General features: G+C 46.9%; 1 protein-coding gene across 2 annotated transcripts in view; it reads right to left on the bottom strand.

Moving 5' to 3' along the window:
* Mtmr12 (myotubularin related protein 12) overlaps positions 1 to 2,568 on the bottom strand; it is a 65,395-nt gene extending 62,827 nt beyond the window's left edge. The window contains exon 1 of one of the 2 annotated variants that reach the window (XM_005078016.4): positions 2,333 to 2,568. In XM_005078016.4, the coding sequence (XP_005078073.1) occupies positions 2,333 to 2,413 (81 nt within the window). In that variant the 5' untranslated portion in view covers positions 2,414 to 2,568. Of the gene's footprint in view, positions 1 to 2,035; positions 2,205 to 2,332 lie in introns of those variants that run through there. The other variant, XM_040757632.1, reaches the window with a different exon arrangement.
* Between the last annotated feature and the right edge of the window lie 11,888 nt (positions 2,569 to 14,456).

The raw sequence follows: 14,456 nt of genomic DNA, 5'->3' as shown, positions 1-14,456 counted from the left end.
TGATCCACAAGCTTATCTCCAGGAGTAGGAATCATTCGCTACAAGGTGTAAAGGTTCTGGAAACTCAGTCGTTCACAGAGAAGAACGCTCTGAGAAACTGCAAATTTACCAACCAGGAAAGGCTGCTATGAAGAAAGGCGGTGGGCTGGGGTTGTGACTCAGTGGTATAACACTTGTTTATCTCGGTGGAGGCCCTGGATTTTCTCTCCAGATTTGCACAAAGGGAAAAAGTAATACCAGATGGGATGGGGCCTCTTCAGAGTGGTGTGGCTCAGGGTGGTAGAGCTGAAGACCAAAATGAAATAAAATACACACATACCCCTCAGGACACACGAGAAAGACAGTAAGGTAGGAGGAGAGTAGAAATAGTGGATACCGGTCTTCACAAAAGAGTTTTGAGGCTCCCACTGAGTGAACCAAGAGGGTACCAGACTCAGGTTCCGAGTCGCACATGCAACAGTCTCAGGGCTACCCATCCATTTCTGGTGGTGTGATGGCTAGCAAAGCTATCTACTTCCAAATAAACTGCTTTCTCTCCTCCTCCTCCCATTATCTTTGAATAAACCATGCACAGCTGAGTTGAGAACGTTATCTAGTACAAACTACAACCAATATGCAGAGCACCCTCACAGCACTGTTTTAAATGCAAAACCACAAAAGTGCCTTCTAAAAAGACCCAAAACTGTGACCATGGCGAGCTGAGCCAGTCACTACCTTTCCTACCACCCCTCAGAGGAAATACAGCAGGGCCTGTGGACAAAGAGTGCACTTTCAGACGAAGGAGCTGAGCATCTTGAGCTCTGGCCACCTTCAGCAGACTTCCCACTTGCAGTTTACTCTCACAGACTAGGAAAGGTTAAAATCAGTCACCTTTCAACTAGGGTGCCATCAAACAAAGACAATGAGAATCTGACCACATTGCCTCTATGGGACAGGAAGAGACTGGTGAAAACGTAAGAGGACCCAGCCTCTCTATCAAGTTCTGACAGAGGAAGTGGCTTTTATTTGAGAATTAAGACTAAGAATAGGACCTATTTGAATACTGTCCACTAGATGTCTTGATTTCCAGACACATGCAAACACGGCAAGGCCCCAGGTCCACCTTAACAGAGGTGGGCATTGGGAGGCAGCCAATTTGGCAAAGCATCTACCTGCATACTACTGATCAAATTGCAGAAGTTGGGCATGGTAGTTCTGCCTTTGGTCCTAGCAATCCGGATGCAGAAGCAGGCACATCGATGTTGAGTTTGAGGCTAGCTTGATCTACATATTGAATTCCAGGACAGTCAGGCTACACAATACAGAGACCCTGTCTCCAATAAACAAACAAGTAAATTTGCAGAAACAGAAAAAACACAACCTTCACAAATCCAAAATGAGAAGGTGTCTATTAAAAGATAAAGAAAGCCCCAGAAGTCTTCAACATGGCTAGGAGTTCTGATCGCTCTAATCTCCTCCCTGTGTCCTCTCATCCTGAAACACTGTCAACAGGCAACGTTCTCTGGGCTGTCCGGAACCCTTACCTAGACCACTCTTCCCAGGTACCTAACATCGTCCCGGTCTTGACTGAAATATCACCTTTGCAGGAATGGAAGGATGCCTTCCCCCATTATCTTCTAAATACCATACAATTAACTACGTGTTTAGTTTACTCTATTTCTCTTTTTACTTTTACGTACCCCCGCCCCCCCGCAGCGATCTTTGTTCTCTTCACTGAAACTTATCACAAGCATTCAGTTCAGGATCGTACCTGGCACACAGTAGGTGCTCAAAATGTATTTCTAGAATGAATGCACTTCTTGATTAAACTGCACAGACTGGAAGGGGTGAGGTGAAATGGAAAAAAGCGGGAGGCAGATTCTCTGGGGAGAGACCGAAAGAGGCCAGGGCCGACCCACATTCCCTACAGCAGCTCCGACGGGAGGCAGTGCACCGAGTCCCGCCAGCGGCATCAAATGGCACTAAAGGCGGCAGGATCCACGACAGACGAGCTCTTAGAATTCAAGGAGAAAAGTCCAGAGTAGAGCATACTCACCAGGCTTGGCGTGCTGCTGGAAGAACCCCGCAGGGGTCTCGACCACAGCCCTTCGGCTCCCTTCCTCTCAGAATACCTGGGGCGCCCCGGCCGCAGGACCTCCCGGACTCCCGCTCCCGCCCATAGGCGCGGTGACGAGCGACAGGGCCCTGCCCGAGCACCTGCACGGCCAGCCGCAGGGGTCGGGGCCGCGGCCCGCCCGGAGGCCCCAGGGCGTCCTGCCGCCTCGCCCCGCCCGGCACCCGGGCAGGAAGCGCCCCTGCCCCGGCCGCTCCACCCGCCGCCGCGCTCTCTCACCTCAGGGCGCACGTACGATACGAAGGAAGGCTTGGGCGCCTTGGTGCCGCCGCCACCGCCGACTCCCCCTTTCCCCAGCATTCCCCCGCCTGGCGAAGCAGCGACGCGCGGCAGCAGAGGCGGCGGCTCAGGCTCGGGCTCCGGCAGCGGCGGCGGCCACCAGCACCAGCGGCCGGGGCTCCGCCCATCCCTAGGGCCGCGGCGGCCACGGTACCGCCCGCATCCGGCTCCGCCGCTGACACCGTTCACCCCGCCCAGGTCGCGCGCCCCGCCTACCGACCGTGAGACACGCCCACTGCCGCGCTCGCTTCTCGGGCTGGGAGGTACCGCCCACAGCCTGAGCAGGCCACGCCCACTCTCTTGTTGGCCGAAGCGTCCGAGTGCCTCTCCTGTTTGGCTGTCGGAGGCAGAGCCCGCCCCCTGGCGATCTGATTGGCACCGGGAGCTACCTGATTTGCTCTAGCCAATCCTGACAGCGTTCTCTCCGGACTTCCCCACGATTGGTCAGCGAGAATGTCGCCGTTTGTCCAATGATCCTGCGGTCACTAAGTCGTTGCGGTCAGACAGTTCAAAGCCCCTGCTTTATTTATTTGCCAGCCGCTTTGAAAGCTTCCGATAAGCTTGCTGAACAGAATCCCTCCGTAGAAGCTTCAAATCCCCATCGGCGATGTTCAGACTTGAACTTTGGACAAAAGAGAGACACAGAGCAGACAGGAACTAAGTAGTAGGCTGAAGTGACCATAAATTGTTTTGTCACTCGAGAGGCAGAGGCAGGCGGATCTCTGTGAGTTCGAGGCCAGTGTGGTCTACAAAATAAGTTTCAGGACGGCCAGAGTTGTTACACAGAGAAACCCTGTCTCCCTATCAAAAACAAACAAAAAACCCAGAAAAATGTTTTGTCAGCTCCAAACTTGCTTTGTTTGCCCTTAAGACTTACCTGGTCTCCCAACTTATCGACAAACTTCTCATTTTACGCCATGACTGCAAATAAAACACACACAATTCATTTAAATTCACATTTAGGGCTCCTGCCTTGCATAAGCAAGACCAAAGTGAATTCTACCCCTGGAGTATTGGCGTTAGATAGAAGACTGGATGCAGTTTGCTACAAGTTCATTTTTGGGTCAAGCCAGTAAACATTTGCAGTTAAATTTTCAAGTGTCAGGTACCATGCTGAACATTAGTCTAACCAGTAGGCGTGGTTTGTTTTTAAATCCCAACTGAGTACTACTACTTCCCAAAGCTCTCCAATATAAAATATAATTGACAAAGTGGGGGTGGCAGTGCACACCTGTCATCAGAGCACCTAAGAGGCCACACAAGAAGGTTGTGAATTTGGACTCAGGTTACTTTGGAAGTTTCAGGTCAACCTGAACCTGTATTACCCTGATCTTTAATATCTGCTGACGGTCAAGCCCAGTTTTAATATGATTTGGGAAATTTCACACTATCTCTGGATCTACACACTTCCCAGGAACTAAAGCCAACGAATCAGTTTTTAAATGCCAAAAAGTCAGCTGCCTTGCCATCCTCTGAATGTGCCCCCCCTTCATATGTTAGCACATAATCCCATGTGATACTGTTAAGAAATGGAGCTTGGAGGAGGTGATTAAGTCTTGAAATGCCCTCTGATGCCAGATCAGAGTGTTCTGGCTAGCCTTTCCCTGTAAGAGGGCTCAACAAGAATGTGTCATTGTTGAACAGGGCCACTCTTCCTAATTTGGAATCTGCTGGTGCCTTGTTCTGAACTTCCCTAACTAGCCTCCAGAACACTGTTCTATTATCTATAAATTATCAGCTGAGAGGTACTCTGTTACAGCAGCACGCATAAGACCCATACATGCTTCTAGAGTCAGTTTTCACTCACTGATAAACACTGGGAGTGAGTGTGTGTGTGTGTGTGTGTGTGTGTGTGTGTGTGTGTGTGTGTGTTGTATTCCCTGGAGCTGGAGTTACAGGCAGTTGTAAGATGCCCAATGTTGGTACTTTGGTACTTGGAACCAAATTTCAGGTCAAGAGCAAATGTTCCTAATTCCTGAGTCATCTCTCCAGCCCTGATAATCTTGAGTGTCAACTCAGTGGAATCTGAAATGAACAACAGACACACCTATGGGCAGGTCTCTGAGGGTATTTCCAGGAAGACTTGGATGAGGACAGATGACATCCCTCAAGAGTAGGCTGACCACCCAGCAGGTAGCCCAAATATAAACACCTGGAGAATATCCATGCAGCTCCTGGTTCTAACTGCAGAGTGTACCTGACCTCATTGCTGCAATTGTTGTCCCCCTGTTCTGACATCAGACTCCAACCGGGACCTGTGGCTCTCCAGGAATCTCCCAGGCCTTCGGAGCCACATTGGGACTGCTAAGGCATCCAGCTCCTTGGACTGGGAAGTTACCAGGTTCTCAGCCTCTCCAGAATGCAAATAACCATCGTTCGACCACACAATCCATATCGATTGTAAGCTTCCTAGTAAATTCTCTTTATAGTATAATAGATCCCCTTTATAGTCCTATTGGTTCTGCTCATCTAGCCCTATCTATCACACATACTTTAGTTAAGGGACAGTAAGAAGGGAAATGAGAGAGAAAGCAAACTAAAAGCAGTTTCTATCTTGCTGCAAGCATAGGTTTGATCTTTAGGGTGTGGGTCAAATCTCAAGAGAAAGGTAACTTGGAAATTTTGGAATGGTTTTATTTACATATAAGCATTAAAGGGTTAGCCCCTTCTCCCCATGTCGTCCTAATTTCCCAGTGAATTCGAAACAGGGACAAATCTTACCTTGCCTAACAATGAACACCTGACAAATGCTCCTCCCAAATGGCACAACACTTGATTATAGCACAAAGCTATATGAAGCTAGCCATTGACATCTCTTCCTCTGTGGAGTTCCTTGATACAGTCCATTTGTATGTCTCACAAAACTTGACCTAACAGGTGTTTCACACACAGTAGGAATTCAGAAAATAGTTGCAGTTGAATGGGTGAAGTTGCTTTGTGTGAACAACAGAGATCAGTGAGCAAAGAAACAAAATACACAAACTTTTCAAGAACTAAATACATTGTGCGCATGTGTGCTTGTGTATACACATGTGTGTGGAGGCCAGGAGTCAGTTTTGGGTGTCATTTGTTGGGCACCACCCACCTTGTTTTTAAAGACAGCATCTATCACTGGCCTAGAGCTTATCAAGTAAGCTACACTAGCTGGCCAATGAGTCCTAGGGTTCCACTGGTCCCCACCTCTTCCTTTTGTTGTTGTTGTTTGTTTTTGGGGGGGGTTTCTTGTATTCCTAACAATAATTTCTCCAAGCCGGGCATTGGTGGCACACGCCTTTAATCCCAGCACTGGGGAGGCAGAGGCAGATGGATCTCTGTAAGATCAAGACCAGCCTGGACTACCAAGCGGTTCCAGGACAGCCTCCAAAGCCACAGAGAAACCCTGTCTCGGAAAAAGAAAAAAAAAAGAAAAAAATAATAATTTCTCCAACTGAACTAACTTCTCAGCCTTATGCCTGTATGATTTAGTGGCCACTAACCACATTTCAACTTTACCAAGTAGTCTGGTGTCTTCAGACTTCTTTCTTTATCCTGGAGGTTGAAACAAGAGGATCATGAATTTAAAACCAGCTGTATTACACAGACACACACGCGCGCGCGCGCGCGCGCGCACACACACACACACACACACACACACACACACACACACGGAGGAGAGAGAGAGATTTCTTAGCTTCTTGCTATAACCAACAGTCTTTCTACTCTCCTTTTGACAGTAGGATGGTGTCAGTGGTGCATGCCTTCAATCCCAGCATTTGGGAGGCCGAGACAGGCAGATCTCTATGAGTTTGAGGCCAGTCTGGTCTACAGAGTGATTTCCAGGACAGCCAGGGTTATACAGTGAAACCCTGCCTTAAAAAAACCAAAAAGAAAAGAAAAAATAAAAAGAAAAGAAGCAGTAGCAGCATTTGGTTTCTTCACCTTGAGGTATTACAACGAACATAGTGAAAAACTACCTTTTAGTCAAGTAAAACTAGCTTAACCAGGAGCCCCAGTGCATCCAAGGCTGCCTTTGATAATCAGAACTCAGTAACACTGCTCACTCAAGAAAGCAGACACAGTCCAAGAACACCATGACAGTATATAAGAAGAGACCAAGAGCAAACTGTGCTCTGCACATCTGGAGAGACATCACCTTGATCTGCTCTGTGGCTGCAGAATCTCCCCCCAGGATCCTGATCCTAGAATCAGAGACTTCTGATAGAGACTGGACCTGACCCTTGGCTAAGATATGTCTTAGGCTTAGAACTACAGTTAGGAATTTAGTGTGTGAACCTAGTGTGATGCTGCTCAGCATAATAAAATATAACTCGTTATACTAACTACATGTGTCTGCCTTCTTGCTCATGACGGGTATCAATACAGGACAGCCTGTTTGAATTTTTTAATTTTTTAAAATGTTTTCTGTCCAAGATGGTCTCAAACTCCTTGGTTCAAGCAATCCTCAGTCACCAACTTCTGCCGTAGCTTAGACTACAGTAAGGTGTAGGAGGAAGTCTGTATGCCGCCATTAAACATGTGACTTACTAGAGGCGCATACAGATGAGGTAATAAAAGGGTGGTTTACCACACCGCTAACCACACCCACTTTAGGCAGGACTAAAGACGTATACGGCTGGACGTAAAGACGTATACATACGTAGGCGGAACTACGTCACTAGCCAGGCCCACTTTTGGGCATGGCTAGGGGGCATTACGGGGGAAGGTATAAAAGACAGCACACAGGAAGTCTCAGTCTCTTTTCCTGGAGTTCGGCTTCCGGTTCGGCAGCTGAAAACTGCTTGGCTCATCTGGGTTACTTGTTTGGTATCTTGTGAGTAATTTCTACAATAAATACTTAGTTTTACTTTCAGTAATTGTGTGTCGCTTATTGTTACAGCATCCGTTGGAGCCTACAGTTAGGGGCCATCACGCTTAGCTTATTTATTTAGTTTTTCCGCTCACAAAATAAGCAGCCTAAGATGCTCACTGCAGGGTCTTAGCCCAACTACAGAAGGGGAAGCTGGATCTGAGGAAGGGTAAATGCACTGCTCAGCTCTTCCCCAGCCTCCCGGGATCCTGGAGATGATCAGACGCAGCAGGGAGTCTAGTCAAGTAGGAACTCATTTACTGTCCCACATCTTTTAAAGCAAAAAAACAAAGCAAAACAAACAAAACAAAAACAAAAACAAAATATGCAGAACAGGAAAACAGCCAGCCAATGGTTTTTAAAGGTCAGGCTATCATGCACCTAGGCACCCTATTCTTTACCTAGGGAACACGAGTTGTTCATGCACTGACCTCATCTGGTTTGATGTAGACAACCAATTATCTTTTTTTTTTTTGTAAACAATTCTGGACTTGCCTATCTGACTTCCCCTTGTGTAAAGGGAAGCCTTTCCTTGAGAGAAGCCTTCCTGCTAGCCTGGTTCCAGAGCCACATCAGTCCCATTAGTAAGCACACAGGGGGTTATATTAATTATGAAGCTGTTGGCCTTGCTTGTTTCTTACTGGCTAGCTCTGACCTAAGTATTTACCCCATAATTGTTAATCTAAGTATTTCTCTTACCAGAGAGTTTTCCGGGCTTCCTCCCCCATGGCCTTACATCTTGACTTCTGTGTTTCTCCTTCCCAGAATCCTCCTGGACTCCTAGTCCCACCTATCTTGGTTCCCTATTGGCCAACTGGGCTTTATTGACAAATACACAGGACTTCCCCCTTCACCCTTGGTACCATCTTTGACTGGCTCATGTGCCCGACAGCTCACATGGTTAGAAGCCTAATGAGTCTCCTTATTGTATACTGCCTTCGCCGAGTCAGTGGCTTGTTTTGCTCGTTAAATGAAGGTTGACCATTGTGACTCACTCCAGCCTGTCTAGTCCAGAGGGTTCTTGAGAACAGTATGCTGTTCTCCTTCACACAAGACCAACACTAGTCACTGAGTACTACACTGCTAAGCAAATCCACAGCAATGACCAGAGAGGCAGAGGGGATCTTGCTGGCTGTGGATGTGAGGATAAATTGAAGAGGTAGGGGATGGCCATTTTATAGCCCCTATTAAAATTTTTCTTAAGTGCAAGCACTATAGCTCAGATGGAAAGGTATCCTGGCAATCGGGAGCCAGGGAATACCACAAAATTACACTGTAGGGTACAAAGGGCCAGTGAAAGCACACCTGGTCCTGAGACCAAACACTCAATGCCCCTAACCAACTCAGGACTTGAAATCTAACCAATCCTTGACCATGAAAACCAACCAATCCTGAGTACAAAACCAACCAATCCCTGAGCACAAAAATCTAACCAATCTCTGAGCTTGCCCCAAGTTCAGAAATTCAGATCCTACCACTTTCCACCCTGAAAATCTTCACCCTGGAAAGCTCCACCCCTAAGAAACCCTATATAAAACCTGTACCTGTTCAGTTGAGACTAGTTTTTTCCACCCTGGCAAAGGCATCCAGTCTCCTGGATCCTTCCCTACCAATAAATCTCTTGAGTAAGGTTTGTTGTACTGACTTTTTTTTTCCAGAGAGGAACAGAACTGCAACAACTCTCTCCAGAGCCAGAGTGGAGCAGGAACCAAGCAGAACTGTAACACTGTGGCTGGGGAAACTTTGTCTTGCTGGAGTGAACTTTTTCTACTCCAGAGAAGCTGAGTAGAGCAGTAATACTTCTCCTGAGCAGAGCTGTAACAACCTCACCATGGGGTGAAGGGCGTGGGGGATAAAGTTGTTACATTTGCATTAGGGAAATCTTTCCCAGAGTAAGGACAATAATGCTTTGCTGGGGAAATTGACATGCCCCCTCCCAATATGGGATAACTTTCACTTCAGAGCTGTAGGTATTTCTTGGCTTCCAACTGCCAAGATACATTCCCTTCAGAGCTGTAACATTTACAGGTATTCCTTGACTTCTGACTACCAGGATACCTTTTCCTCCAGAGCTGTAACACTTACACACAGGGCACAACAAACCTTACACAAAAAATTTATTGGGAGGGAAAAAAAAGGACAGGAAGGTGGCTGCTCCTCCTTGGGGGAGAAATAGAGAACTGAGTAGAAAGCAGGGCTTATGTAGAGTTTCTTAGGGGTGAGGGGTGGAACTTTTCAGGGTAAAGCTTTCCAAGGTGGAGATTGGTGGATTTTCAAGTCCAGAGATAGGGTGGGGGCAGGGTCCAGCCATTAGAGCAGGTAGTGTTCTGTGGGTGGAGGCTGGGTAGTTGAAGGTCTTTGAGGGAGGGGCTAGCCACACATGTGGCTCCAGGGGCTTATACTGAGGAACTGGGGAGATGGCACAGCAGCTAAAAGAGCACTGCTGCTCTTGTAGAGGACCAGTGTTTGGTTCCCAGTGGCCTTGTTGGGTGGCTTACAATAGCCTACAACTCCTACTCCAGGGAACCCAATGCCCTCGTCTGGACTCCATGAGCACCTGCACACACACGTTCATATAAATACAAAAACACATACACAAACAAAAAATAAATCTTTTAAAAACTGTCTCAAGAATTTCATTTCCAAGAATGTATCTAAATAAATGATAATAAATGTATCCCAAAATAAACATGTTTGAAAAAAGCATGCTTACTAATTACAATTTTTTGGTCTGGGATTTTGTTATGTTGTATTTTGGTTTGAGACAGGGTCTCAGATAACCCAAGCTGACCTCATAGTCTGAGAGCTGGATTTCTGCCTCCACTTCCCAAGTGCTGGGATTACCACCATCCCCAGATAGTAACAGTGTGTGTGTGTGTGTGTGTATGTGTGTGTGTGTGTGTGTGTAACATTGCAATAAAAATATAAATGTTCACTAATAGGAGTGAGTCAAGTAACCATTTAATTGGATATTACACAGCATAAAAAAGAATGAGGAAACGTTTTAGGTAGCAGCTGTGCAGTTAGGTGAGTAGAGGGGTCAGACAACCTGGCTTTAAATTCTGCCTGCATTTTTTTTTTTTTTTTGGTTTTTACGAGACAGGGTTTCTCTGTATTGTTTTTGAGGCTGTCAGTCCAGCCCAACCTCGAACTCACAGCGATCTGCCTGCCTCTGCCTCCCGAGTGCTGGCATTAAAGGCGTACGACACCACCGCCCAGCCATGTGTTTTTTTTAATTCTTTTTGTTTTCTGTTCTTTTATCTGTTTTTTCCTATTCTAGTTTGTTGCTCCCCCTCCTCCTCCTCCTTCTTCTAGATGCCTGTTTGTTTTCTAATGGAAAAGATAAAAAGAATATTAAGTTGGGGAGGTGGGTTGGATCTGGGAGGAATTGCTGGAGGAAAAACAACCAAAATATATTGTATGAAAGAGATCTATTTTCAATAAAAAAATAAAAGGGTGACAGTCATGTGATTATTCATTTCATAGTGAGTAATTCAAATAATTTGGACTTAAATAAAAAGCAAGTGCCTTAGCATAGACATTTGTACTCTGTACACATTAACACAGGTTAAGTAGGGAAATCAGAAGTTGCAGGTCTCTTGACTACATAGTGAGTTCCAGGCAGTCTGGACTACCTGAGACAGTGTCCCCTCAAAACCAACCAACCAGCCAACCAACAACAAAGGGCTGTAACAAGACCTCACCACTTTCTGTCTCTGCTTGTCTTGAGATAGTTCCCTAAATCATTCTATCCAACAAATCCGTTCCCAGCGTCAGCCAGGTTTGTGACAGCTCCCTTAGAGATGGCTGCAGAGTTAGACTCTCCTGTGTTTCTAAGCAACCCCAAGCTGCGCAGCCAGCGCCTGGTCCTATATACTTCACATGTCTTAAAGTCTAGAATAAGTCCTTTTAGCCTGTTGACGTGGGCTAGGAGCTCGCAGTTAGTGGAGCTCCTCTTTTCTTTCTCCTCCCCCTTCTCCTTCGCGTCCTCACCCCTCCATTTCTTCAACAGGGTCTTACTACGTAGCCCTGGATGGCTTGGACTGTAGCATGTAGATTGGCTAGCCTCAAACTTGCAGATCATGCTCCTGCCTCAGCTTCCTGCGTGCTGCCCTGCTAGAGCTTCATGATCCGTTTCTCCAACACTGTTCTCAGTGTATTGTCTACTTCATGGGATACCTTCTGAGGACGCTTCGGGACAAGGAAACTGCACCCTCTACAGGACTGATTATAAAGTGGTTTGCTAAATCTGGTAGACTGGACCAGGTCCTGCTGGTTGCCCTCCCTACTCCCTCTGTCCCACAATACCACCTCTGAACACACCACATGAAACTTGGAGTATAAACTCAGCCTAGGTCACCTTCAGGGCACCTCGGGAGTTACAGACTCCCGAATGGTCTCCACCCCAGCTTTCAAAGAAGGGTGTCACAGAGGCTGGGGGTGGAGCTCAGTCGGCACAAAGTCCTGAGGTTGATTCCCAGCACTGCATAAACCAGCCATGATGCTACAAGCTTAACCAGCTCGATGTCCGAGGCCATACATGAGCCCTTGTCTCAAAAACGAAGGCTCAAAAGTTTACACTTGCTGCGCGCTTGTGAGAACTGGCGTTCGTGTCTTGGCACCTGTGTAAGGGGCCAGGGTGGTGGAGACAGGAAGATCACTGGGACTTTCTGGCTTCCAGCTCAGCTGAGAAAACCTGGCCCTGGGTTTTCTCCATCAAAATGGAACAGGCAGAGACTGGTAGAAAAGGACAGGTGGTGGCGGCTCACGCCTTTAATCCCAGCACTCCGGGGGCAGAGGCAGGAGAATCTCTCTGAGTTCAAGGCCAGCCTGGTCTACAAATTGAGGTTCAGGACAGCCAGGGCTACACAGACAGACCTTGTCTCAAAAAGTCAAAATGAAAGAAGAAAGAGGGAGGAAGGAAGGAAGAAAGGAAGAAAGGAGAGAGGAAGAGAAAGAAAGGAAGGAAGGAAGAAAGGAAGAAAGAAAAAGATACCTAAAGCTATTTGGCACACGGACACATAAATAAATAAATAAATAAATAAATAAATAAATAAATAAATAAATAAATAAATATCTTGGCCAAAGTTACACAGAGAAACCTTGTCTCTAAAAATGTCTTTAAAAAAGCAAACAAAAGAAAACAATTCTCCCAGAATCACACTGAAAGTCAGGGCCACCTTGGGAGCCATTTAAGACAATGTGATATCTGAACAAAGGCAACTTTAATGTGAGTTCATTTTTTTTTTTTTTTTTTGGTTTTTACGAGACAGGGTTTCTCTGTATTGTTTCGGAGGCTATCGGTCCAGCCCGGCCTCGAACTCACAGAGATCCGCCTGCCTCTGCCTCCGAGTGCTGGGATTAAAGGTGTGCGCCACCACCCCTCGGCGTGAGTTCATTTTTAACTCCTGTGTTTTCTTCACCCTTGTGCCTAGGAGTACCCAAGACCCTGTCTAGTATGGGAGCATGGGGAGACCAATGAGCTTCTTGTTTCCCAGAAGGGGAGGTGCTCTGCTTACTGGGTGCTCATTGGGGGGCCCTTGTCACTGTTTTCTGTTCCATGAGCCCACAGGCCTGGTGAGCATGCCGAAGTGCACCAAGCCATCACCTTTTGGCTTATTCTGATTCCTTAAGTAGGTGCATCCATTTCCTGTTCCCTTAAGTAGGTGTGACAAGTAGGGATGGTGACTCTTCCCTGACTAACTTCCTCGTCTCACTTGAGGGCCATGGGACAACCAGGAAGACATGCAAGTAACTGAAAAACTCATGTCACCCTTCCAATTCTGTTGCCCACACAAACACCCACACAGATGTGCTGGGGTCAGGCCCCCGCTTCTCTTTCATGACCCCAGTGCTGGGGGAAGGCTGTGAGGCACGTGGCAAATGCAGGGAGAGTGACCCAGGCTCACTGTGTGCGTGCCTGTGTGCACAAAGTGCAGAAGAGGGAGCGTTGACAGAGACAGCAGCCAGAAAAGCCAGCTTTTTTGTTGTTGTTGTTTTTTGAGACATGGTTTCTCTGTGGCTTTGGAGGCTGTCCTGGAACTAGCTCTTGTTAACCAGGCTGGTCTTGAACTCACAGAGATCTGCCAGCCTCTGCTTCCCAAGTGCTGGGATTAAAGGCGTGCGCCACCAATGCCTGGCCGAAAAGCCTGCTTTTTTCGTGGCTTCCTTACTTAAAAGTATCTCTTGACTCCTAAGGATGATGTAACTGAAGATCCTGTATCTGGTCCAGAGAGGCTCTACAGGAAGGAGGGGGCTTATTGATGTCTCAAATGATGAAGATTCACACAATGAAGTGTTCTTATGTGTCATCCAATTACATGAATGCTATCTAATACAAGATAAAAATAAATATGTGTGATAACAAAGTGGTTTCATGGGCCATAGAAAAGTGAGGAACCAGACATCCTACTGACCATGAACTCACAAAGATCTGCTTGCTTCTGCCTCCCAAGTGCTGGGATTAAAGACGTGCACCACTGCTAACTGGCCTCTTTCCCAAGTTTTGTCTGAGACTAGATACGAGGCTTGAAAGTCTGGAAGAAAAGTGGGAGGGAGGGCCATGAAGTTTGGAGTTTAAAGATCTTGAAAGGAAGCACCGACAGCTGCAGGATCAGGACAACCTTCTCGAATAAAATGCTGAATGTCTCCCTGACTGCTGGGGATTTGATCTTTGCTCAAAATGTAGTCAGGCCTATTTTGAGTTTGGCTCACCATCCCACTTCTGAAAACTTCATAAGCATTTTTTTTTTTTTGGTTTTATGAGACAGGGTTTCTCTGTATTGTTTTGGAGGCTGTAGGTCCAGCCTGGCCTCGAACTCACAGAGATTCGCCTGCCTCTGCCTCCCGAGTGCTGGGATTAAAGGCATGCGCCACCACCGCCTGGCTCTTCATAAGCATTTTGTTCAGGCAGTTGTAGAAGAGCACAGAGATTGGGGACACCCTCATACCCCATTTCATGTTAGGAACCTATGACAAGGTTTAAAATGCAATTTTTGGCAATTGGAGGTAAGTCTCTTTTATCAGAGAATCACTGAGTGGCAATGCAACATCTCCATGCTTTCAATCAACACAGTAGCTTTTCTGGCAGAGGCCTGTTAATGATCAGCCCTTTCCTGGCTCCTACCTACCTCCAGAACACTGAAGTCTATTCACCATTCATCCACCTAGCCACAGGAACATGTTCTCAGGGCAGCCAAGGAAAGCAGGCAATGCTAG

Source organism: Mesocricetus auratus, unplaced genomic scaffold, assembly GCF_017639785.1.
Source record: "Mesocricetus auratus isolate SY011 unplaced genomic scaffold, BCM_Maur_2.0 Super-Scaffold_100015, whole genome shotgun sequence".
Classification (NCBI taxonomy): domain Eukaryota; kingdom Metazoa; phylum Chordata; class Mammalia; order Rodentia; family Cricetidae; genus Mesocricetus; species Mesocricetus auratus.
Note: the sequence above shows the minus strand (reverse complement) of the source record. Positions and strands in the feature narration are given on the sequence as shown.